The 26,351-nt window shown below is 42.7% G+C and overlaps 1 protein-coding gene across 1 annotated transcript in view; it reads left to right on the top strand.

Moving 5' to 3' along the window:
* IPO4 (importin 4) overlaps positions 1 to 4,442 on the top strand; it is a 62,328-nt gene extending 57,886 nt beyond the window's left edge. The window contains exons 28-29 of the mRNA XM_059491422.1: positions 1,715 to 1,784; positions 4,280 to 4,442. Coding sequence (XP_059347405.1) covers positions 1,715 to 1,784; positions 4,280 to 4,422 — 213 coding nt within the window. The 3' untranslated portion in view covers positions 4,423 to 4,442. The remainder of the gene's footprint in view (positions 1 to 1,714; positions 1,785 to 4,279) is intronic.
* Positions 4,443 to 26,351: the final 21,909 nt, after the last annotated feature.

Raw genomic sequence — 26,351 nt, 5'->3', positions numbered from 1 at the left:
AAAATTTGGGGAAAAATTTGAGGGAAAATTTCGAAAAAAAATTTTAAAAATTTAGGAAAAATCTGGGAAAAAAAGAGGGAAAAATTCAGGAAAAATTCAAGAAAATTTGGGGAAAATTTGGAGAGAAATTTTGGGAAAATTTGGAAAAAGTTTTAAAAATTTAGGAAAATATGGGAAAATTTTGGGGAAAAAAGAGGGAAAAAATCAGGAAAAAATTCAAGAAAAAATCAGGAAAAAATCAATAAAAATTCAGAATAAAACAGAAAAATTTGGGGGGAAAATTGGGGCAAATTTTTCCGAAATATTTGGAAAAATTGGAGGAAAAAATGGAGGAAAAAAGAGAAAATTCTTGGGGAAATTTGGGGTAAAAAATAGAGAAAAAAGGGAAAAAATTGTGGGAAAATGCAGGAAAAAAATGGGAAAATGTGGGAAAAGTGGAGAAAATTTGGGGGAAAAATTTGGGGGAGAAATGGAAAATTTGGGGAAAAATTGGAGGGAAATTTTGAAAAAAAATTTTTTAAATTTCGTAAAAATCTGGGAATAATTCAGGAAAAATTCAAGAAAATTTGGGGAAAATTTGCAGGGAAAATTTGGAAAAAATTTTTTAAATTTTGGAAAAATCTGGGAAAAATTGGGGGAAAAAGAGGGAAAAATTCAGGAAAAATTCAAGAAAATTTGGGGAAAATTTGGAAAAAATTTTTAAAAAGTTCAGGAAAAATTTGGGAAAATTTTGGAAAAAAAATTTAAAAATTTAGAAAAAATCCAGGAAAAATGAGGGGAAAATGCAGGAAAACTTGGGAAAATTTGGGGAAAATTTGGAGAGAAAATTTGGGAAAACTTGGGAAAAGTTTTAAAAATTTAGGAAAAATCTGGAAAAAATTTGGGGAAAAAAGAGGGAAAATTCAGGAAAAATTGAAGAAAATTTGAGGAAAATTTTGAGGGAAAATTTGGGAAAATTTGAAAAAAATTTGAAATAAATTTAGGAAAAATCTGGGAAAAATTTGGGGAAAAAACAGGGAAAAATTGAGGAAAAATTCAAGAAAGTTTGGGGAAAATTTGGAGGGAAAATTTGAAAAAAACTTGAAAAAAATTTAGGAAAAATCTGGGAAAAATATGGGGAAAAAAGGAAAAATTCAGGAAAAATTTGGGAAAAATTTGGAAAAAAAAGTTTTAAATTTCGTAAAAATGTGGGAATAATTCAGGAAAAATTCAAGAAAATTTGGGAAAATTTGGAAAAAAATTTTAAAAAGTTCAGGAAAAAGAGAGAAAAAGTCAGGAAAAATTCAAGAAAATTTGGAGAAATTTTGGGAAAATGTGGAAAAAAAAATTTGGGAAAAAAAGAGGGAAAAATTCAGGAAAAATTGAAGAAAATTTGGGGAAAATTTGGAGAGAAAATTTGGGAAAATTTGGAAAAAATTTTAAAAATTTAGGAAAACCTGGGAAAAATTCAGGAAAAATTCAAGAAAATTTGGGGAAAATTTTGAGGAAAATTTGGGAAAAATTTGAAAAAATTTTGAAATAAATTTAGGAAAAATCTGGGAAAAATTTGGGGAAAAAAGAGGGAAAAATGCGGGAAAAAAATTCAAGAAAAAATCAGGAAAAAATCAATAAAAATTCAAAATAAAACAAAAAAAAATTTGGGGGGAATATTTTTCCGAAATTTTTCGGAAATTTTCCCAAATTTTGGGATTTTTGACCCAAATTTCGTCCCCAGCTCCTCCCCCACCTCCCCGAGCTCGTCGGCGCCGTCGGCCCCGCCCTGGCCCTGGGACGGCTCCAGAACGGTCGGAAAATTCCGGAATTCTCGGGAAATTTGGGAATTTTGGGGAAATTTCGGGAATTTTTGGGGAATTTTGGAAGAAATTTGGGAAATTCTGGGGGAAAATTGGGTGATTTTAAGGCGAATTTTTGCAATTAAAAGGGGAATTTTGGGGAAAAAAATTAAATTTTTGGGAATTTTGGGGAAAATTTGGGAATTTTGGGGGAATTTTGGAAGAAATTCGGGAAATTCCGGAAGAAAATTTGGTGATTTTAAGGCGAATTTTTGCAATTAAAAGGGGAATTTTGGGGAAAAAAATTGAAATTTGGGGGAAATTTTTGGGAATTTTGGGGAAATTTGGGAATTTTGAAGAATTTTGGGAATTTTTTGGGGAATTTTGGAAGAAATTTGGGAAATTCTGGGGGAAAATTGGGTGATTTTAAGGCGAATTTTTGCGATGGAAAGGGGAATTTTGGGGAAATAATTTGAAATTTTTGGGAAATTTTTGGGAATTTTGGAAGAATTTTGGGAATTTTTGGGGAATTTTGGAAGAAATTTGGGAAATTCCGGGAGAAAATCTGATGATTTTAAGGCGAATTTTTGCAATTAAAAGGGGAATTTTGGGGAAAAAATTCGAAATTTTGGGAATTTTTTAGGGAATTTTGGAAGAAATTTGGGAAATTCTGGGAGAAAATCTGATGATTTTCAGGCGAATTTTTGCGATTAAAAGGGGAATTTTGGGGAAATAATTTGAAATTTTTGGGGAAATTTTGGGAATTTTGGGGAATTTGGGGGAAAAAATTCAAAATTTTTGGGAATTTTGGGAATTTAGGGAATTTTGGAAGAAATTCGGGAAATTCTGGGGGAAAATTGGGTGATTTTAAGGCGAATTTTCGTGATGGAAAGGGGAATTTTGGAGACAAAAAATTCAAAATTTTGGGAAAATTTTTTGGAATTTTTGGGAAATTTTGAGGGATTTTTGGGGAAAAAATTCAAAATTATTGGGTAAATTTTTGGGAACTTTTGGGAATTTTGGGGAATTTGGGGGAAATTTTGGGAATTTTTGGGGAATTTTGGAAGAAATTTGGGGAAATCCGGGAGAAAATTTGATGATTTTAAGGCGAATTTTTGCGATTGAAAGGGGAATTTTGGGGACAAAAAATTCAAAATTTTTGGGAAATTTTAGGAAATTTTTGGGAATTTTGAAGAATTTTGGGAATTTTTGGGGAATTTAGGAAGAAATTTGGGAAATTCCGGGAGAAAATCTGATGATTTTAAGGCAAATTTTTGTGATTAAAAGGGGAATTTTGGGGAAAAAATTTGAAATTTTTGGGAAATTTTTGGGCATTTTGGGGAAATTTGGGAATTTTTTAGGGAATTTTGGAAGAAATTTGGGAAATTCTGGGAGAAAATCTGATTATTTTAAGGCGAATTTTTGCAATTGAAAGGGGAATTTTGGGGAAATAATTCGAAATTTTTGGGGAATTTTGAAGAATTTTGGGAATTTTTGGGGAATTTTGGGGAAATTTGGGAATTTTGAAGAATTTTAGGAATTTTTTGGGAATTTTAAAAGAAATTTGGGAAATTCTGGGGGAAAATTGGGTGATTTTCAGGCGAATTTTTGCAATTAAAAGGGGAATTTTGGGGAAATAATTCAAAATTTTTGGGAAATTTTTGGGAAATTTTGGGAAATTTGGGGAATTTGGGGGAAAAAATTCAAAATTTTTGGGAATTTTGGGAATTTAGGGAATTTTGGAAGAAATTTGGGAAATTCTGGGGGAAAAGTGGGTGATTTTAAGGCGAATTTTCGTGATGGAAAGGGGAATTTTGGAGACAAAAAATTCAAAATTTTGGGAAAATTTTTTGGAATTTTTGGGAAATTTTGAGGGATTTTTGGGGAAAAAATTCAAAATTATTGGGTAAATTTTTGGGAACTTTTGGGAATTTTGGGAAATTTTGGGGAATTTGGGGGAAATTTTGGGAATTTTTGGGGAATTTTGGAAGAAATTTGGGGAAATCCGGGAGAAAATTTGATGATTTTAAGGCAAATTTTTGCGATTGAAAGGGGAATTTTGGGGAAAAAAACCGAAATTTTTGGGAAATTTTTGGGAAATTTTTGGGAATTTTGAAGAATTTTGGGATTTTTGAGGAATTTTGGGGGAATTTTGGAAAAAATTTGGGAAATTTTTGGGGAAGTTTTGGGGGAAATTTTGGGGATTTTTGGGCGAATTTCGGGGTGGGAATTTCAGGCCTAAAATGGGAATTTGAGGGAAATTCCAGGAGGATTTTGGGGTGAAAAAAATGGGAATTTTGGAAAAAATTCTGGGAAATTTTGCGGAATTTCCGAGAGAATTTTGCGGGAATTTCGGATTTCGGGAAATTTTTGGGAGGAATTTGGGTTTTGGATGGAAATTTGGGGAATTTTGGGAAAAATTGGGATTTTTTTGTGTTTTTTCCTCATTTTTTTCTCATTTTTGTCGCTTCCTGTTCCCCCCTCCCCCTTTGGCTCCGCCCCCTCAGATCTCAGCCAATCGCTGCTCGCGCTGCTCCGCCAGGTGGGCGGGGCCGACCCCGAGCGCTTCCGGGTGGGCGTGGCCTCGCTGGACCCCGCCCACGCCGCCATCTTGGGCCGGATGTTGGATGACGTCATCGGCGGCCAATAAAAACGGAGGACGACAAAAAATGGGCGTGGTTTCTTCTTGGAGGGGGCGGGGCTTAAAAAATTTAAAACTTCCACAAAATTTTTAAAAATTTCTTCAAATTTTAATGGATTTCTCAAGATTTCCTTAAAATTTAACAGAATTTTTGTTAAAAATTCCATGAAATCACCCGAAAATGCAAAATTGTGTGAAATTAAATTAAAATTACCCAAAATTTGCGTAAAATTTGCATAAAATTATAATATATTTAATGTAAAATCTGAAAGAATTTTGCTTCAAGTTCCACCCAAAGTTGGTGAAAATTTTTCCCCAAATTCCCCCCCAAAAAATTGAAAATTTTTGCCGAGAATTTAATAAAATATCGCACTAAATTTTAAAATTTCATCAAAATTTGAAAATTTTCACCCCAAAATGTCCCAAACCTTGCTGAAAACCACAATTTTCACCCCAAATTCTCCAAATCCCAAAAAATTCTCAAAATTTGCCTCAAAATTTCACCCAAATAATCTGAAAAACTGCAATTTGACCTAAAATTCTCCGAAATTCCTGAAAATTTAAGATTTTGCGTCAAAATTTCTTTAGATTTCCTCAGAACTCCCCAAAATGACCCAAAAATTCCAAAAATTTCCAAGTTTTACTAAAAATTTGCCGAGAAATCTCAAAACAATTCCACATTTTGCAAAAATGATGAAAAATTTCTTAAATCCTTTCTAAATTTTATAAAAATTCCCCAATTTTCCACCAAAAGTTCCTCAAAATTTCCACATTTTCACCCGAAATATCCCCAAATTCTAAATGAGGGAGATTCCGGAAAAAATGCAATTTATTTTTAAAAATTTTCTTTAAAATCTTGAATTTCACAAAAATTCCCAAATTTTCTCCCAAAATTTTAAATATTTTTCAAAAATTTCCAAAAATATCCCGAGAATTTTTTGGATTTCCCCCAAAATTTTTTTTTTTTTAAATTTCCAAAAATTTTCCTCCGAACTCCCGGAAATGTCGAGAAAAACCCAAACTCCTCCAAAATTCCGAGATTTGAACCAAAAATTCCCAAAAAAATTCAGCAAATTTTGCCGACAATTCTCTAAAAGTTTTAAAAATTTCCACAGAATTTTAAAATTTCCACCCAAAATTCCCCGAATTGCCCAAAATTTCAAAAAATTCCCTGAAAAAAAATCTCAAAATCCCCAAGAAAAGCGAGACAAGTCCATATATGGTAAAGTGGGCGTGGCTTATTGGCGCCGTGGGCGGAGCCTGATCCGGGTGGGGCCGTAGGGGCGGGGCTGCTCCGGCTTCAGCCAATGGGAGGCGCAGAGCTCTGCGGGGGCGGGGCTTGAGCCAAATACGGGCAAAGGGGGCGGGGCTTAAGTGAGAAAGAAGTGGGCGGGGCTTAACAGGATTGGTTTGAAAGTGGGCGGGGCTTAAATTAGATGGAATTTGGGGCGGGGCTTAAAGTGGGTGGGGCTTAAAGGGGAAGGTTGAAAGTGGGCGGGGCTAAAGTAAGAATGGGAAAATGGGCGGGGCTTAAAGTGGGCGGGGCAAATTATAAGGTGTAAGGGGAGGGGATGGAAGTGGGCGTGGTTTAGGAAAAGTGGGCGTGGCTTAAAGGGGATGGGGCTTAAAGGGGAAGAATTGAAAGTGGGCGGGGCTAACATAAAAGAAAAATGGGCGTGGCCTAAAGTGGGAGGGGCTTAAAGGGGAAGGTTGAAAGTGGGCGGGGCTGAAGTAAGAATGGGGAAATGGGCGGGGCTTGGGTGGGTGGGGCTTTTATAGATGGAATGAAGTGGGCGGGGCTTAAAGTGGGTGGGGCTTAAATGGTATTGAAAGAGTGGGCGGGGCTTAAAGTGGGTGTGGATAAACAAGGATGGAGTGGGCTTAAAAGTGGGCGTGGTTTAGGAAGAGTGGGCGTGGCTTAAAGAGGATGAGGCTTAAAGGGGAAAGATGGAAAGTGGGCGGGGCAAACATGGGAATGGGAAATGGGCGGGGCTTAAAGGGGTGGGGTTTAAAGGGAATTAAATTAAGTGGGCGGGGCTTAGAGTGGGTGGGGCTTAAATGGTATTGAAATAGTGGGCGGGGCTTAAAGTGGGTGGGGATAAAAAATAAGGATGGAGAGGGATTAAACGTGGGCGTGGTTTAGGAAGAGTGGGCGTGGCTTAAGGAGGATGAGGCTTTAAGGGGAAAGATTGAAAGTGGGCGGGGCAAACATGGGAATGGGAAATGGGCGGGGCTTAAAGGGGTGGGGCTTAAAGGGAATTAAATTTAGTGGGCGGGGCTTAAAACTGGGGGGTTTAAATGGAACAAAGGGCAGGGTTGAAATGGGCGTGGTCAAAGTGGGCGTGGCCAAGGGTTAGGAGAATGGGAAATGGGCGGGGCTTGGGTGGGCGGGGCTTAAGTGGGAGGAGCTTCAAGGGAAGAAAGAGGGAGGGGCTTAAAGTGGGTGGGGCTTCATTCGTGCTAAATAAAGTGGGCGGGGCTTAAGGTGGGACAGGTTTAAAGTGGGTGGGGCTTAAAGGGGCGGGGCTTTCATGGGAAGGGATGAAGGGGAGGGGTTTCAGTGGGCGTGGTTTAAAAAGAATTGGGCGTGGCTTCAAGGGGGTGGGGCTAAAATGGGGATAAGGAAATGGGCGGGGCTTGAGTGGGTGGAGCTTTGAAAATATGGAATTAAGTGGGCGGGGCTTAAAGTGGGCGGGGCTTCAATTGGTATTGGGAAAGTGGGTGGGGCTTATAGTGGGCAGGGCTTGAATGGAAAATAAAGTGGGCGGGGCTTAAAGGGAATGGGTTAAAGGTGGGCGGGGCTTCAACTCGGAGGAATTTGGGGCGGGGCTTAAAGTGGGAGGGGCTTACAGTGGGTGGGGCTTAAATTGCAATAGGGTAAAAAAGAGGGGATTAAAGTGGGCGTGGTTTCAAGGGAGTGGGCGTGGCTTAACCAAAAGAGGGTGGGGCTTTAAGGGGAAGGAATGAAAGTGGGCGGGGCTAAAATAAGAATGAAAAAAGGGCGGGGCTGGAGTGGGCGGAGCTTTAAGGAAGTTGAATTCCGGGGGCCGCCCCCAAAGTGGGCGTGGCTTAGAGAAAAGAGGGTGGGGCCAAAGCGGGAAGGGTTGGAAGGGGGAGGGGCTAAAATGGAAACGAGGAAATGGGCGGGGCTTGGGTGGGTGGGGCCAAAAATGGGTAAGATGAAGTGGGCGGGGCTTAAGGGAAATAATTTAAAAGTGGGTGGGGCTAAATTATACAGAATTTAGGGCGGGGCTTAAGGGTGGGGCTTAAAGCGGGCGGGGCTTAAAGGGCGTTACCAAAAAAGGGCAAAGTTTAAGGGGAGGGGCTAGAAATGGGCGTGGCTAAGGGAGAAGGGGCGTGGCCAAAACTCACTTGTGGGCGTGGCCAATCCGGGCCCAAGATTGTGCCAAGCTCCGCCCCCTCCAGAGGGGAATTAATTAAAATAATTAATTAAATAATTAATTATTAATTAATTAATTAATATTTATTAATTAAATAATTAAATAATTATTAATTAATTAAAATACTTAATTAATATAATTAATGGGAAAATTACAAAAAATAATCATTGAAAAAGCCGGGAAAATTTAAAAATTAAAAAAAAATTCCGAAAATTTTATTTTAAACAATCCTGGGAAAAATCCCCGAATAAAAAAATTCCTGGGAAATATTTAAAACATCGATATTTAAAAAATAACGAAATGCTTTTGAAATGACTCAAAATTTTATTAATTAAAAAAGAAAAATCCTCCAAAAATTCCCGTATTTTGTAAACCTTCCTAAAATTCTAAAAAATTTTATTATTAAATTATTAAATTATAAATTATTAAATTATTAAATTATAAATTATTAATCTTAAAAAAATCTACCTGAAAATTTTGTAAAAAAATAAATCCCCCCAAAATCCCCAAATCATCTCAAAATGCACAAAGATTTCATTTAAGATTTTAAAATACTTTGAAAATTCTGGAAAAAATACAATAAAAACTTCGAAAACACTTTAAAAATTAAAAAGAAATTCTAAAAGAAACTCACAAGAACCAAAAAATTCAAAATTTTTTCTCAAATTTGTCAAAAATTCATAAAGCTCACAGAAAACTTGAAAAGCTTTCAAAAAATTTCACTACAATTCCTGTAAGTCCCAAAAATTACCTCTAAATTTAAAAAAGCCCCAGAAATTTAAATTAAAATAAAAAAAATCAAAATTGAAAAAAATTTAAAATTTAAAAATTATTTTGAGAAAAATTGGAAAGAAATTCCCAATATTTTCAAAAAGAACCAAAAAAGAAAACCTTTTAAAAATTCCCCAAAATTTCCGCTGAAAACTTCAAAATTTTCCCGTTAACGATTAAAAAAATTCCCTTCAAAAATTTCCCTTAAAAGTAAAAAAAAAAATCAAAAATTTTCAAAAATTGTTGTGAAAAATTCCACAAAATTTTTCCGCTCTGGCCTGAAAAAATTTTAAAATTTAAAAAAAAAATCCCCCAAAATTGCCCAAAATTTCGAAAATTTGCCCCAAATCCATGAAAAAATTTTAAAAAGTAAAAAAAAACCATCAAAAATGTTCACAAATTGTTGTGAAAAATTCCACAAAATTTTCCCGCTCTGGCCTAAAAAAATTTTAAAATTAAAAAAATAAATTCCCCAAAATTGCCCAAAATTTCGAAAATTTGCCCCAAATCCATGAAAAAATTTTAAAATCACCGAAAATTTCCCAAAATACAAAAAATTTCCCACAAATTCCCCAAAATCCCAAATTCACCCCAAGATTCACCTCGAAAATCCAAAATTCGCCCCAAAATTTTCTGTAAAATTTTCCCCCAAAATATCTCAAATTTACCTCAGAATCCACCCCCAAAATCCCAAAATTTACCCCCAAAATTCACCCCCCAAAATCCCAAAAATTCCAAAATTCACCCCAGAATTCACCCCAAAATATCTGAAAATTGAACTCCAAAATTTACCCCAAAATATCCCAAATTTACCCTGAAATTCACCCCAAAAAATCCGAATTTCACCCCAAAATTCACCCCAAAATTATCTCCAAAATATCCCAAATTCACCCCAAAATTCACCACAAAATATCTGAAAATTAAACCCCAAAATTCACCCCAAAAAATCCCAAATTTACCCTGAAATTCACCCCAAAATTACCCAAAAAATCCGAATTTCACCCCAAAATTCACCCCAAAATTATCCCCAAAATATCCCAAATTCACCCCAAAAATCCCCAAAAAACCCCAAATTCACCCCAAAATTATCTCCAAAAACCCCAAATTTACCCCGAAATTCACCCCAAAAAATCCCAAAATTCGCCCCCCAAATTGCCCCAAAATGGCTCAAATTCACCCCAAAATTACCCCAAAAATTCCAAAATTCACCCCAGAATTCAGCCCAAAATTCACCCCCAAATCCCCAAATTTACCCCAAAATTCACCCCAAAATATCTGAAAATTAAACCCCAAAATTCACCCCCAAATATCCCAAATTTACCCTGAAATTCACCCCAAAATTACCCCAAAAAATCCGAATTTCACCCCAAAATTTACCCCAAAAAATTCCAAATTTACCCTGAAATTCACCCCAAAATTACCCCAAAAAATCCGAATTTCACCCCAAAATTCACCCCAAAATTATCTCCAAAATATCCCAAATTCACCCCAAAATTCACCCCAAAATATCCCAAATTTACCCCCAAAAATCCCCAAAAAATCCCAAAATTCACCCCCAAAATTCACCCCAAAATCCCCAAAATTCACCCCAAAATATCTGAAAATTAAACCCCAAAATTCACCCCAAAATATCCCAAATTTACCCTGAAATTCACCCCAAAATTACCCAAGAAAAGTCCGAATTTCACCCCAAATTCACCCCAAAATTATCTCCAAAATATCCCAAATTCACCCCAAAATTCACCCCAAAATATCCCAAATTTACCCCCAAAAATCCCCAAAAAATCCCAAATTCACCCCAAAATTTTCTGTAAAATTCCCCCCAAAATATCTCAAATTTACCTCAGAATCCACCCCAAAAACCCCAAAATTCGCCCCAAAAATCCCCAAAATTTACCCCAAAATGGCTCAAATTCACCCCAAAATTACCCCAAAAATTCCAAATTTCACCCCAGAATTCACCCCAAAAAATCCCAAATTTACCCTGAAATTCACCCCAAAATTACCCCCAAAAAATCCGAATTTCACCCCAAAATTCACCCCAAAAAATCCCAAAATTCGCCCCCAAAATTACCCCAAAAATCCCAAAATTTACCCCAAATTCACCCCAAAATCCCCAAAATTTACCCCAAAAATCCCAAAATTTACCCCAAAACTTTCCCCCAAATATCTGAAAATTAAACCCCAAAATTCACCCAAAAGGTCCCAAATTCACCCCAAAATTCACCCAAAACTCACCCAAAATTCACCCAAAATTCACCCAAAATTCACCCAAATTCACTTAAAATTCGCCCAAAACTCACCCAAAATTCACTTAAAATTCGCCCCAAAATTCCCTTAAAATTCACTTAAAATTCACCCAAAACTCACCCAAAATTCACTTAAAATTCACCCAAAATTCACTTAAAATTCACCCAAAACTCACCCAAAATTCACTTAAAATTCACCCAAAATTCACCCAAAATTCACCCAAAATTCACTTAAAATTCCCTTAAAATTCACCCAAAATTCACCCAAAATTCTCTCAAAATTCACCCAAAATTCACCAAAAATTCACTTTAAATTCACCCAAAACTCACCTAAAATTCACTTAAAATTCACCCAAAATTCATCCAAAATTCACCCAAAATTCACCCAAAATTCCCTTAAAATTCACCCAAAATTCACTTAAAATTCGCCCAATACTCACCCAAAATTCCCTTAAAATTCACCCAAAATTCACCCAAAACTCACCCAAAATTCACCCAAAATTCACCCAAAATTCACTCAAAATTCACTTAAAATTCACCCAAAACTCACCCAAAATTCCCCCAAAATTCACTTAAAATTCACCCCAAAATTCCCTTAAAATTCACTTAAAATTCACCCAAAACTCACCCAAAATTCACTTAAAATTCACCCAAAATTCCCCCAAAATTCACTTAAAACTCACCCAAAATTCACCAAAAATTCGCCCAAAATTCACCCAAAATTCCCCCAAAATTCACTTAAAATTCCCTTAAAATTCACCCAAAATATCTCCAAAATGTCTCCGATTTTCCCCAAAATTGACCCCAAAATGCCCCAAAATGCTCCCAAATTGTCCCCAAAATTGTCCCCAAATTGTCCCCAAATTGTCCCCAAATTTTCCCCGTCATTGACCCCAAAAATTCCAAATTTGCCCCAAAATTTCTCCCCTCTCTGACCCCAAAAGTCCCAAAATTTCCCCAGAATTGTCCCCAAAATGTCCCAAAATTGTCCCTAAAATGTCCCCAAAATGTCCCCAAATTGTCCCAAAATTTCCCCAATTTGTCCCCAAAATGTCCCAAAATTTCCCCAAATTTCCCCAATTTGTCCCCAAAATGTCCCCAAATTTCCCCAAATTTCCCCAATTTGTCCCCAAAATGTCCCCAAATTTCCCCAAATTTCCCCAATTTGTCCCCAAATTTTGCCCCAATTTTCCCCAGAATTGTCCCCAAAATGTCCCAATTTTCCCCTCAATTTTCCCCCAAAATTGTCCCCAAATGTCCCCAAAAATGCCCCAAATTTGGCCCAAAATTGTCCCCAAAATGTCCCAAAATTGTCCCCAAATGTCCCCGAATGTTCTGAAAATTGACCCCAAACTGTCCCCAAATTCGCCCCCAAATAACCAAGAATTGTCCCCAAAATTGTCCCCAAATTGTCCCCAAAATTGTCCCCAAAATTGTCCCCAAATCTGCCAAAAATTCAACTCCAAAATTGTCCCCAAAATGTCCCCAAATGTCCTGAGAATGTCCCCAAATTGTCCCCAAATTGTCCCCAAAGGGCCCCAAAATTTCCTCGTTTTGTTCCCGGAATTGTTCCTGAAATGTCCCAAAAATGTCCCCAAAACTGCGACCCCAAAATTGTCCCCAAATGTCCCCAGATTGTCCCCAAATTTCACCCAAAATTGTCCCCAAAATTGTCCCCAAAATGTCCCAAAATTGTCCCCAAATTTCACCCAAAATTGTCCCCAAAATTGTCCCCAAAATGTCCCCAGATTGTCCCCAAATTTCACCCAAAATTGTCCCCAAAATGTCCCAAAATTGTGCCCAAATTTTCCTCAAATTGTCCCCAAAATTGTCCCCAAAATGTCCCCAAATGTCCCCAAAATTTCCCAAAATGTCCCCAAAGCCCACAAAGTGTCCCCAATGTCCCCAAAATTGTCCCCAAAATGTCCCAAAATTGTCCCCAAATTTTCCCCAAATGTCCCCAAAATGTCCCCAAAATGTCCCAAAATTGTCCCCAATGTCCCCAAATGTCCCGGGATTGTCCCCAAAATGTCCCCAAATGTCCCCAAATGTCCCAAATTGTCCCCAAATGTCCCAGAGTGGCTCCAATGTCCCCAAAATGTCCCCAAATGTCCCCAAAATGTCCCCAAATGTCCCCAAAATTTCCCAAAATGTCCCAAAGCCCACAAAGTGTCCCCAATGTCCCCAAAATGTCCCCAAATGTCCCCAAAATTGTCCCCAATGTCCCCAAATGTCCCGGGATTGTCCCCAAAATGTCCCCAAATTTCCCCAAATGTCCCCAAAATGTCCCCAAATGTTCCAGGATGTCCCCAAATGTCCCCAAATGTCCCAAATGTCCCCAAATGTCCCCAAATGTCCCCAAATGTCCCAAATGTCCCCAAATGTCCCCAAATGTCCCCAAATGTCCCTGGATTGTCCCCAAATTTCCCCAAACTTGTCCCCAAATTTTCCTCAAATTTCCCCAAAATTGTCCCCAAAATGTCCCCAAATGTCCCCAAATGTCCCCCAAATGTCCCCAAAATGTCCCCAAAGCCCACAAAGTGTCCCCAATGTCCCCAAAATGTCCCCAAATGTCCCCAAAATTGTCCCCAAAATGTCCCAAAATTGTCCCCAAATTTTCCCCAAATGTCCCCAAAATGTCCCCAAAATGTCCCAAAATTGTCCCCAATGTCCCCAAATGTCCCGGGATTGTCCCCAAAATGTCCCCAAATGTCCCCAAATGTCCCAAATTGTCCCCAAATGTCCCAGAATGGCTCCAATGTCCCCAAAATGTCCCCAAATGTCCCCAAAATGTCCCAAATTGTCCCCAAAATGTCCCAAAACTGTCCCCAAATTTTCCTCAAATTTCCCCAAAATTGTCCCCAAATGTCCCCAAATGTCCCTGGATTGTCCCCAAATTTCCCCAAAATTGACCCCAAAATTGTCCCCAAATGTCCCCAAATGTCCCCAAATGTCCCGGGATTGTCCCCAAAATGTCCCCAAAATGTCCCAAAATGTCCCCAAATTTTCCTCAAATTTCCCCAAATGTCCCCAAATGTCCCCAAATGTCCCCAATGTCCCTGTTGTGTCCCTTTGGTGCCACTCCGGGGCCTCTCGATGTCCCCGCGGTGCCACCTCTGTCCCTTTGGTGCCACCCGGCAGCCCCGGCGCCACTTTGGTGCCACCTGGTGCCACTCTCTGTCACTGTGGTGCCACCTGGTGCCACTTGGTGCCACTTTTTGTCACTTTAGTGCCACTCTAATGCCACTGTGGTGCCACCTGGTGTCACTGTCTGTCACTCTAATGCCACTTTGGTGCCACTCTCTGTCACTTTGGTGCCCCTCGGTGCCACCTGGTGCCACTTTTTGTCACTTTAGTGCCACTTTAATGCCACTTTGGTGCCACTTTTTGTCACTTTGGTGCCACTTGGTGCCACTGTCTGTCACTCTAATGCCACTTTGGTGCCACTTGGTGCCACTTTGGTGCCACTTTTTGCCACTTTGGTGCCACTTTGGTGCCACCTGACGCCACTCAGTGCCATCCCAGTGTCATTCGGTGCCACTCTGGTGCCACTCGGTGCCACTCTGGTGCCACGTGGGGACACCTGGTGCCACTTTGGTGCCGTTTGGTGCCACTTTGGTGCCACTTTGGTGCCACTCTCTGTCACTTTGGTGCCACTTTGGCGCCATTGGGTGCCACCTGGTGCCACCTGACGCCACTCAGTGCCATCCCAGTGTCATTCGGTGCCACTCTGGTGCCACTCGGTGTCCCTTTAGTGCCACCTGGCGCCACTCGGTGCCACTCTGGTGCCACGTGCGGACACCTGGTGCCACTTTGGTGCCACTTTGGTGCCACTTTTTGTCACTTTGGTGCCACTTTGGTGCCACTCTCTGTCACTTTGGTGCCACTTTGGTGCCATTCGGTGCCACTTTTGTCACTTCGGTGCCACTTTGGTGCCACCTGGCACCCCCTGGCACCACCTGGTGCCATTCGGTGCCACTTTGGTGCCATTTCTGTCGCTTTGGTGCCATTCGGTGCCACCTGGTGCCACTTGGTGTCCCTTCAGTGCCACTCTGGTGCCATTTAATGCCGCCTGGCACCTCCTGGTGCCGCTTTGGTGCCACTCGGTGTCCCTTTAGTGCCACTCTGGTGCCATTTGGTGCCACTCTGGTGCCATTTGGTGCCACCTGGTGCCACTTTTTGTCACTTTAGTGCCACTCTGATGCCACTTTGGTGCCACTTGGTGCCAGTTTGGTGCCACTCGGTGCCACTCAGGGACACCTGGTGCCACTTTGGTGCCATTTGATGCCACTCTGGTGCCACTTTGGCGCCATTTGGTGCCACCTGGTGCCATTTTTGTCACTCTGGTGCCACTCTGTGCCACCCGGTGTCCCTTTAGTGCCACTCTGTGCCACCCGGTGCCACCTGGCTGCCATCTGGTGTCCCTTTGGTGCCCCTGGTGCCACTTCGGTGCCACTTTGGTGCCACTTTTTGCTGATTTGATGCCAATCGGTGCCACTTTGGTGCCACTTTGGTGCCACTTTGGTGCCATTTCGGTGCCACCCGGTGCCACCCGATGTCCCTTTGGTGCCACTTTTGGCCACTTCGGTGCCGCTTTTTGTCACTGTGGTGCCACTTTGGTGCCATGTGGTGCCACCTTTTGTCACTCTGGTGCCACTCAGCGCCCCTTTAATGCCACTTTGGTGCCACTTTGGTGCCACCTGGTGCCACCTGATGTCCCTGTGGTGCCACTCTGGTGCCATTTGGTGCCACTCTGGTGCCATTTTTGTCACTTCGGTGCCATTTGGTGCCACTTTGTGCCACTCGGATGCCACTCGGTGCCACTCTGGTGCCCTTTGGTGCCATTCGGTGCCACTTGGTGTCCCTTCGGTGCCACTCTGGTGCCATTTTTGTCACTCTGGTGCCATTCGGTGCCACTTTGTGCCACTCGGATGCCATTCGGTGCCACCTGGTGCCATTTGATGCCGCTTTGGTGCCACTTTCTGTCCCTTTGGTGCCACTCTGGTGCCATTTTTGTCACTTCGGTGCCATTCGGTGCCACTTTGTGCCACTCCGATGCCACTCGGTGCCACTCTGGTGCCATTTGGTGCCACCTGGTGCCACTTTCTGTCCCTTTGGTGCCACCTGGTGCCACTCTGGTGCCATTTGATGCCGCTTTGGTGCCACTTTCTGTCCCTTTGGTGCCACCCGGTGCCACTCGGTGCCACTTTCTGTCCCTTTGGTGCCACTCTGGTGCCTTTTTTGTCACTTCGGTGCCATTCGGTGCCACTTTGTGCCACTCCAATGCCACTCGGTGCCACTCAGTGCCACTCTGGTGCCATTCAGTGCCACCTGGTGCCACTTTGTGCCACTCGGATGCCATTCGGTGCCACTTGGTGTCCCTTTGGTGCCACTCTGGTGCCACTCGGTGCCACTTTCTGTCCCTTCGGTGCCACTCTGGTGCCATTTTTGTCACTCTGGTGCCATTCGGTGCCACCTGGTGCCACTCGGACGCCACTTGGTGCCACCTGGTGCCATTTGATGCCATTCGGTGCCACTTTCTGTCCCTTTGGTGCCACTCTGGTGCCATTTTTGTCACTTCGGTGCCATTTGGTGCCACTTTGTGCCACTCGGATGCCACTCGGTGCCACCTGGTACCGTTTGATGCCACTTTAGTGCCACTTTCTGTTCCTTCGGTGCCACTCTGGTGCCATTTGGTGCCACTTTATGCCACTCCGATGCCACTCGGTGCCACTCTGGTGCCATTCGGTGCCACTCTGGTGCCATTTGGTGCCACCTGGTGCCATTTGGTGCCACTCTGGTGCCCTTTGGTGCCATTCGGTGCCACTTGGTGTCCCTTTGGTGCCACTCTGGTGCCACTCGGTGCCACCTGATGTCCCTTCAGTGCCACTCTGGTGCCATTTTTGTCACTTCGGTGCCATTCGGTGCCACTTTGTGCCACTCAGATGCCATTCGGTGCCACCTGGTGCCATTTGGTGCCATTCGGTGCCACTTTATGCCACTCTAAATCCATTCGGTGCCACCTGGTGCCATTTGGTGCCACTTTGGTGCCACTTTCTGTCCCTTTGGTGCCACTCTGGTGCCACTCTGGTGCCATTTGGTGCCACTCGGTGACACTTTCTGTCCTTCGGTGCCACTCTGGTGCCATTTGGTGCCACTTTATGCCACTCGGATGCCATTCGGTGCCACTCTGGTGCCATTCGGTGCCATTCGGTGCCACTTTCTGTCCCTTTGGTGCCACTCTGGTGCCATTTGGTGCCACCTGGTGCCACCTGGTGCCACTCTGGTGCCACCTGGTGCCACTTGGTGCCACTCGGTGCCGCTCTCTGTCCCTCCGGTGCCACTCTGGTGCCACCCGGTGCCATTTTGGGACCGTGCCCTGCGCGGGCTCAGCCCCTCCCCCCCCCCCGGGCCCCTCCCCCAGATGGGCGTGGCCCTGCGAGGCCCCGCCCCCCGCGGCTCCAGAGCGCGGGCATGGGAGGGGCTGGGGGGAAATCCGGGGATTTTGGGGTTAAAAATGGGGATTGAAGGGTTAAAAATGGGGATTTTGGGGTTAAAAATTGGGGATTTTAGAGGGGAAACGGGACTGGGTTATACTGGGATGAACTGGGAGGGACTGGGAGGGAAAAAATCCGGGGATTTAAGGGTTAAAATGGGGATTTTTAGAGGGGAAAAAATGGGGATTGAAGGGTTAAAAATGGGAATTTTATAGGGGAAAACGGGACTGGGTTATACTGGGACAAACTGGGAGGGACTGGGAGGTGAAGATTTGGTGGTTTTAGGTCAAAATTTGGGGATTTTGGGGTTAAAATTGGGGATTTTAGAGGGGAAAATGGGACTGGGATGGACTGGGACAAACTGGGACAAACTGGGAGGGACCAAAGGGAAAAACTCCGGGGATTTTGGGGTTAAAAATGGGGATTGAAGGGTTAAAATGGGACTGGGTTATACTGGTTTGTACTGGTTTGTACTGGGAGGGAATAAAGGGAAAAACTCCGGGGATTTTTGGGTTAAAAATTGGGGATTTTAGGGTTGAAAATGGGGATTTTACAGGGAAAAAATGGGGATTTTCGGGTTAAAAATGGGGATTTATTGGTTAAAATGGGACTGGGTTATACTGGGATGGACTGGGAGGGACTGGGAGGGAATAAAGGGAAAAAATCCGGGGATTTTGGGGTTAAAAATGGGGATTTTGGGGTTAAAAATGGGGAATTTATAGGGGAAAAAGGGACTGGGTTATACTGGGATGGACTGGGACAAACTGGGAGGGACTGGGAGGGACTAAAGGGAAAAACTCCGGGGATTTTGGGGTTAAAAATGGGGATTGAAGGGTTAAAATGGGACTGGGTTATACTGGTTTGTACTGGGAGGGACTGGGAGGGAATAAAGGGAAAAACTCCGGGGATTTTGGGGTTAAAAATTGGGGATTTTAGGGTTGAAAATGGGGATTTTACGGGCGAAAAAATGGGGATTTTGGGGTTAAAAATGGGGAATTTATAGGGGAAAACGGGACTGGGTTGTACTGGGATGGACTGGGACAAACTGGGAGGGACTGGGAGGGAATAAAGGGAAAAACTCCGGGGATTTTGGGGTTAAAAATTGGGGATTTTAGGGTTAAAAATGGGGATTTTACAGGGAAAAAAATGGGGATTTTGGGGTTAAAAATGGGGAATTTATAGGGGAAAAAATGGGGATTTTCGGGTTAAAAATGGGGATTTATTGGTTAAAATGGGACTGGGTTGTACTGGGAGGGACTGGGAGGAACTGGGAGGGAATAAAGGGAAAAACTCCGGGGATTTTGGGGTTAAAAATGGGGAATTTATAGGGGAAAACGGGACTGGGAGGGGCTGGGAGTGTCCCCAAATTTTCTGATTTTTCCCCCATTTTGTGTCCCCAGAGCTGCGGCCATTCCAGCCTCCCAAAAATCCCAAATTTTTCTCAAATTTCCCCAATTTTTCCCATTTTAAACCAAAGTTTGGTGTGAAAAACTCCAAATTTCCCCATATTTTCACCAAACTTTCCCATTTTTGTCCCCATTTTGTGTCCCCAGAGCTGCAGCAGTTCCAGACTCTCAGGAATCCCAAATTTCTCCAAATTTCCCTAAATTTCCCCAAATTTCCCCATTTTTAACCAAATTTTGATGTGAAAAACTCCAAGTTTTCTGGGTTTTTTCCCCATTTTGTGTCCCCAGAGCTGTGGCCGTTCCAGGCTCTCAAAAATCCCAAATTTTCCCCAAATTTCCCCAAATTTTCCCATTTTCCCCCCATTTTGTGTCCCCAGAGCTGCGGCCGTTCCAGCCTCCCAAAAATCCCAAATTTCCCCAAATTTCCCCATTTTTAACCAAATTTTGGTGTGAAAAGTTCCAAATTTCCCCATTTTAAACCAAATTTTCCCATTTTCCCCCCCATTTTGTGTCCCCAGAGCTGCGGCCATTCCAGCCTCCCAAAAATCCCAAATTTTTCTCAAATTTCCCCAAATTTTCCCATTTCTCAAACCAAATTTTCTGATTTTTCCCCCATTTTGTGTCCCCAGAGCTGTGCCCGTTCCAGCCTCTCCAGAATCCCAAATTTTCCCCAAATTTCCCCAAATTTTCCCATTTTAACCAAATTTTCAATTTCCCCCCCCCCCCATTTTTAACCAAATTTTCTGATTTTTCCCCCATTTTGTGTCCCCAGAGCTGCGGCTGTTCCAGCCTCCCAAAAATCCCAAATTTTCTCAAATTTTCCCATTTTAAACCAAATTTTGGTGTGAAAAACTCCAAATTTCCCCATATTTTCACCAAACTTTCCCATTTTTGTCCCCATTTTGTGTCCCCAGAGCTGCGGCCGTTCCAGACTCTCAGGAATCCCAAATTTCTCCAAATTTCCCTAAATTTCCCCAAATTTCCCCAAATTTCCCCAAATTTCCCCATTTTTAACCAAATTTTGATGTGAAAAACTCCAAATTTTCTGGGTTTTTTCCCCCATTTTGTGTCCCCAGAGCTGTGGCCGTTCCAGGCTCTCAAAAATCCCAAATTTTCTCAAATTTCCCCAATTTTTCCCATTTTTTAAACCAAATTTTCCCATTTATTCCCCATTTTGCATCCCTGGAGCTGCGGGGAAATTGGGAAAAATGGGGAAAATTTGAAAATTGGGGGAAAAGATGGCAAAAAAGGAAAAAAATGGGGGGGAAAGAAAGGAAAAATGGGGTAAAACAAAGGGAAAATGGGGAAAAAATAGGAAAAAAACAGGGAAAAATGGGGGGAAAATGGGAGGAAAAAATGTGGGAAATATGTGGGAAAAATAGGAAAAAAACAGGGAAAATGGGAAAAAAAAAAAAAAAAAAAAGGAAAAATCCAGGAAAAAATGGGGGGGAAATGGGAGGAAAAAACAGGAAAAAATGCGGGGAAAATGGGGAAAAAAAATAGGAAAAAATGGGGGCGAAATGGGGGGAAAATGGGAGGAATGAACAGGAAAAAATGTGGGAAAAATGGGGGAAAAATGGGGAAAAAACCGGGGAAAATGGGGAAAAAATGTGGGCAAAAATGGGGGAGAAATAGGAAAAAAACCAGGGAAAAATGGGGAAAAAAATAGGAAAAAATGTGGGAAAATGGGGAAAAAATAGGAAAAAAATGTGGGGGAAAATGGGAGGAAAAAAACCCAGGGAAAATGGGGAAAAAAAAGGAAAAAAAAGGAAAAATGTGGGGGAACAGTGAGGAAAAAATGTGGGGAAAATGGTGAAAAATAGGAAAAAAAACCAGGGAAAAATGGGGGGAAAATAGGAAAGAAAACAGGAAAAAGATGTGGGAAAAATTGGGAAAAAATAAGGAAAAAATGTGGGGGAAATGGGGAAAAAAACGGAAAAAAAAAAAAAAAAAACAGTGAAAAATGGGTGGAAAAAATGTGGGAAAAATGGGGAAAAAAATAGGAAAAATACCAGGGAAAAATTGGGAAAAAAGAGGAAAAAATGTGGGAAAAATGGGGAAAAACCGGGGGAAAATGGAGGGAAAATGGGGGAAAAAATAGGAAAAAATGTGGGAAAAATGGGGAAAAAATGGGGAAAACCACAAGGGAAAAATGGGGGGAAATGGGAGGAAAAAACAGGAAAAAATGTGGGAAAAATGGGGAAAAAAAATAGAAAAAATTATGGGAAAAAATGGGGGGTAAATGGGGAAGAAATAGGAAAAAAAACAGGGAAAAATTGGGAAAAAAGAGGAAAAAATGTGGGAAAAATGGGGAAAAACCGGGGGGAAATGGAGGGAAAATGGGGGAAAAAATAGGAAAAAATGTGGGAAAAATGGGGAAAAATGGGGAAAACCACAAGGGAAAAATGGGGGGAAATGGGAGGAAAAAACAGGAAAAAATGTGGGAAAAATGGGGTGGAAATGGGGAAAAATAGGAAAAATGTGGGAAAAATGGGAAAAAAATAGGAAAAAACAGGGAAAAAATAGGAAAAATAGGGAAAAAATGTGGGGAAAATGGGGGAAAAATAGGAAAAACCCAGGGAAAAATGGAGGGAAATTGGAAAAAATGGTGAAGAAATGGAAAGAACTGCAGAAAATTGGGGAAATTGGGGGGAAACGGGGAAAAATGGGGGAAACCAGGGAAAATCGGGGGAAAATGGAAAAATTGGGGAAATGGGAAGAAATAGGGGGAAATGAGAAAAAAAAATTAGGGGAAAAAATGGGGGAAAAAGGGAGGGGAAAAGAGGGAAAAAATAGGAAAAAATGGTGAAAATGGAAAAAGAGTTAAAAAATGGGGAAAACTGGGTGGAAAGTGGTGAAAATATTGGGGGAAATGGTGAAAAATGGGTTTGAAATGGTGAAAATTGGGGTGGGAAATGGTGAAAATTGGGTTAAAAATGGTGAAAATGGGTTGAAAATGGTGAAAAATGGGCGGGAAATGGTGAAAATGGGTGAAAATGGTAAAAATGGGTTAAAAATGACGAAAATGGGTTTAAAATGGTTAAAAATTGGTTAAAATGGTGAAAGCATTGGGGGGAAATGGTGAAAAATGGGGTGGGAAATGGTTAAAATGGTGAAAATGGGGTAAAATGGTAAAAAATGGGTTAAAATGGTGAAGGTTTGGTTAAAAATGGTGAAAATTGGTGGGAAATGGTGAAAATTGGGTTAAAAATGGGTTAAAATGGTGAAAATGGGTTAAAAATGGTGAAAAATGGGTTAAAATGGTGAAAATTTGGGTGGGAAAAGGTAAAAATGGGTTAAAATGGTGAAAATTGGGGTGGGAAATGGTGAAAAAGGTTTAAAATGGTGAAAATTGTGAAAAATGGGTTAAAAATGGTGAAAATGGGCGGGAAATGGTGACAATCGGTTAAAAATGGTGAAAAATTGGTTAAAATGGTGAAAATGGGTGAAAATGGGTTAAAATGGTAAAAATGGGTTAAAAATGACGAAAATGGGTTAAAATGGTGAAAAATGGGTTAAAAATTGTGAAAATGGGTTTAAAATGGTGAAAATTGGGTTAAAAATGGTGAAAAATTGGTTTAAAATGGTGAAAATGGGTGGGAAATGACGAAAATGGGTTAAAATGGTGAAAAATGGGGTAAAAATGGTGAAAAATGGGTTTAAAATGGGGAAATTGGGTTAAAATGGTGAAAATGGGTTAAAATGGTGAAAGCATTGGGGGGAAATGGTGAAAAATGGGGTGGGAAATGGTTAAAATGGTGAAAATGGGTTAAAATGGTGAAAAATGGGTGAAAATGGTGAAAATTTGGTTTAAAATGGTGAAAATTGGGGTGGGAAATGGTGAAAATGGGTTAAAAATGGTGAAAATGGGTGAAAATGGTGGAAAATGGGGTAAAATGGTGAAAATTGGGTTAAAATGGTGAAAAATGGGTTTAAATGGTGAAAATGGGTTTGAAATGGTGGAAAATGGGGTAAAAATGGTGAAAAATGGTGAAAATGGTGAAAAATGACGAAAATGGGTGAAAATGGTGAAAATTGGTTAAAATGGTGAAAATTGGGTGGGAAATGGTGAAAAATGGGGTAAAAATGGTGAAAAATTGGTTAAAATGGTGAAAATCGCGTTAAAAATGGTGAAAAATTGGTTAAAAAATGTGAAAATGGGTGGAAAATGGTGAAAGTTTGGTTAAAAATTGTGAAAATGGGTGGAAATGGTGAAAATTGGGTTAAAATGGTGAAAATGGGTTAAAATGGTGGAAAATGGTGAAAAATGGTGAAAATGGTTAAAATTGGGTTAAAATGGTGAAAATTGGGGTGGGAAATGGTGAAAATTGGGTTAAAATGGTGAAAAATTGGTTAAAATGGTGAAAATGGGTTAAAATGGTGGAAAATGGGATAAAAATGGTGGAAAATGGGTTTAAAATGGTGAAAATGGGTGGAAAATTTTGAAAATTGGGTTAAAATGGTGGAAAATGGGGTAAAAATGGTGAAAATGGGTGGGAAATGATGAAAATGGGTGGAAAATGGTGAAAAATTGGTTAAAATGGTGAAAAATGGGTTAAAAATGGTGAAAATGGGTGGAAAATGGTGAAAATTGGGGTGGGAAATGGTGAAAAATTGGTTAAAAATTGTGAAAATGGGTGGAAAATGGTGAAAATTGGGGTGGGAAATGGTGAAAAATTGGTTAAAAATGGTGAAAATGGGTGGAAAATGGTGAAAATTTGGTTTTAAATGGTGAAAATTGGGGTGGGAAATGGTGAAAATGGGTTAAAATGGTGGAAATGGGTTAAAAATGATGAAAATGGGTGGAAAATGATGAAAATGGGTGGAAAATGGTGAAAATTGGGTGGGAAATGGTGAAAAAGGTTTAAAATGGTGAAAATTGTGAAAAATGGGTTAAAAATGGTGAAAATGGGCGGGAAATGGTGACAATGGGTTAAAAATGGTGAAAAATTGGTTAAAATGGTGAAAATGGGTTAAAAATGATGAAAATGGGTTTAAAATGGTGAAAAATAGGGTAAAAATGGTGAAAAATGGGGTAAAAATGGTGAAAATTTGGTGGGAAATGGTGACAAGGGGTGAGGGACATCAAGATGGAGCCCGAGGACACCGAGGGTGACAATGCCAGCCCAGGAACGGCCTTGGGGACACCGAGGGTGACAATGCCAGCCCAGGAACGGCCTTGGGGACACCAGGATGGGCTGAGGGACACCAAAGTGGCCTCGGGGACAACGATGGCCCCGAGGTCTCCTCTGATGTCCCCAAGGTCCCCAAGGTCTCCAATGTCCCCAGATGTCCCCAAGGTCCCCAAGGTCCCCAAGGTCCTCAGATGTCCCCAAGGTCCCATCATCCCAACATCTCCAATGTCCCCAAGGTCCCCAATGTGCCATCACCCCAACATCTCCAGTGTCCCCAGTGTCCCATCACCCTAACATTTCCAGTGTCCCCAATGTCCCCAATGTCCAAACATCTCCAAGGTCCCCAAGGTTTCCAATGTCCCCAACGTCCCATCACCCCAACATCTCCAAGGTCCCCAATGTCCCCAACGGCCCCAACACCCTCCATATTCGCAAGGTCCCCAAGGTCTCCAAGGTCCCAAACATCTCCAGTGTCCCCAAGGTCCCCATCATCCCAATGTCCCCAGTGTCCTCCATACTCCCAAGGTCCTCAAGGTCCCCAACATCTCCAATGTCCCCAAGGTGCCATCACCCCAACATCTCCAAGGTCCCCAAGGTCTCCAATGTCCTCAGTATCCCCAAGGTCCCATCACCCCAACATCTCCAGTGTCCCCAATGTTCTCCAATGTCCCCAAGGCCCCATCACCCCAGTGCACCTGATGTCCCCAGTGCCCCCAATGTCCCCAAGGTCCCAAAGGTCTCCAACATCTCCGATGTCCCCAAGGTCCCAAAGGTCCCCATTGCCCCAACATCTCCGATGTCCCCAGTGTTTTCCAACATCTCCAATGTCCCATCACCCCAACATCTCCAGTGTGCCCAAGGTCCCCATCATCCCAATGTCACCAAGGTCTCCACTGTCCCCATCACCCCAACATCTCCAATGTCCCCAAGGTCCCAAAGGTCCCCAACATCTCCAATGTGCCCAACAACCTCCATATTCCCAAAGTCCCCAGCGTCCTCAAGATTCCCAAGGTCTCCAATATCTCCAAGGTCCCCAGTGTCCCCAAGCTCCCCAAGGTCCCCAAGATCCCCATCACCCCAACATCTCCAACATCTCCAACAGCTCCAAGGTCCCCAAGTTCTCCTCACTCGTGTCCCCTCTCCCCCAGGCTCATCCCCGGTGTCCTGCCACCCCGTCCTGGCGGGTGACGCGCTGCTCCTGGTGGTGGCCCAGCTGCCCCGGGTGTTCCTGTGGGGCGCCGGTGGCTTCGCGCCGCATGCGGACATCCCGCACACGGACATCCCGCACGTGGACATCCCGCACAGGGACATCCCGCACCGGGACAACCTGCACATCCCGCATGGGGATATCCCGCACAGGGACTTCCCACACATCCCGCACACGCACATCCCGCACAGGGACATCCTGCACGGGGACATCCCGTCATGGGGACATCCCGCACAGGGACATCCCGCACAGGGACATCCCGCACGGGGACATCCCGCACACGCACATCCCGCACAGGGACATCCTGCACGGGGACATCCTGTCATGGGGACATCCCGCACAGGGACATCCCGCACAGGGACATCCCGCACGGGGACATCCCGCACAGGGACGTCCTGCACAGGGACATCCCGCACAGGGACATCCCGCACGGGGACATCCTGCACATCCCGCACAGGGACATCCTGCACAGGGACATCCCGCACAGGGACATCCCGCACATCCCGCACAGGGACATCCCGTCATGGGGACATCCCGTCATGGGGACATCCCGCACAGGGACATCGGGCACAGGGACATCCCGCACATCCCGCACAGGGACATCCCGGACATCCCACACAGGGACATCCCGCACAGGGACATCCCGCATGTGGACATCCCGCACATCCCGCACACGGACATCCTGCACAGGGATGTCCCATCATGGGGACATCCCGCACAGGGACATCCCGCACAGGGACTTGTGGTTATGGGGGTCCATCAGGGTCATGGGGTCATGTGGTTATGGGGGTCCATCAAGATCATGGGAGTAACCAGGGTCATGGGGTTATGGGGGTCCATCAGGGCCATGGGGTTATGGGGGTCCATCAGGGCCATGTGGTTATGGGGTTATGGAGGTCCATCAAGGCTATGGGGTTATGGGGGTCCATCAGGGTCATGGGGGTCCATCAGGGTCATGAGGGTCCATCAAGGTCATGGTGGATCAGCGGGATCATGGGGTTATGGAGTTCCCTCAGGGTCATGGGGTTATGGGGGTCCATCAAGGTCATGTGGTTATGGGGGTCAATCAGGGTCATGGGGGTCCATCAAGGTCCTCGGGGTCCATCAAGGTCATGGGGTTATGGAGGTCCATCAAGGCCATGTGGTTATGGAGGTCCATCAGGGTGATGTGGTTATGGAGGTCCATCAAGGTTATGGGGTTATGGAGGTCCATCATGGTTATGGGTTATGGGGTTCCATCAGGGTCATGGGATCATGGGCTTATGGGGGTCC

The sequence above is a fragment of the Ammospiza nelsoni genome, chromosome 34, assembly GCF_027579445.1.
Source record: "Ammospiza nelsoni isolate bAmmNel1 chromosome 34, bAmmNel1.pri, whole genome shotgun sequence".
Classification (NCBI taxonomy): domain Eukaryota; kingdom Metazoa; phylum Chordata; class Aves; order Passeriformes; family Passerellidae; genus Ammospiza; species Ammospiza nelsoni.
This window is presented reverse-complemented; position numbering and strand designations above follow the sequence as displayed.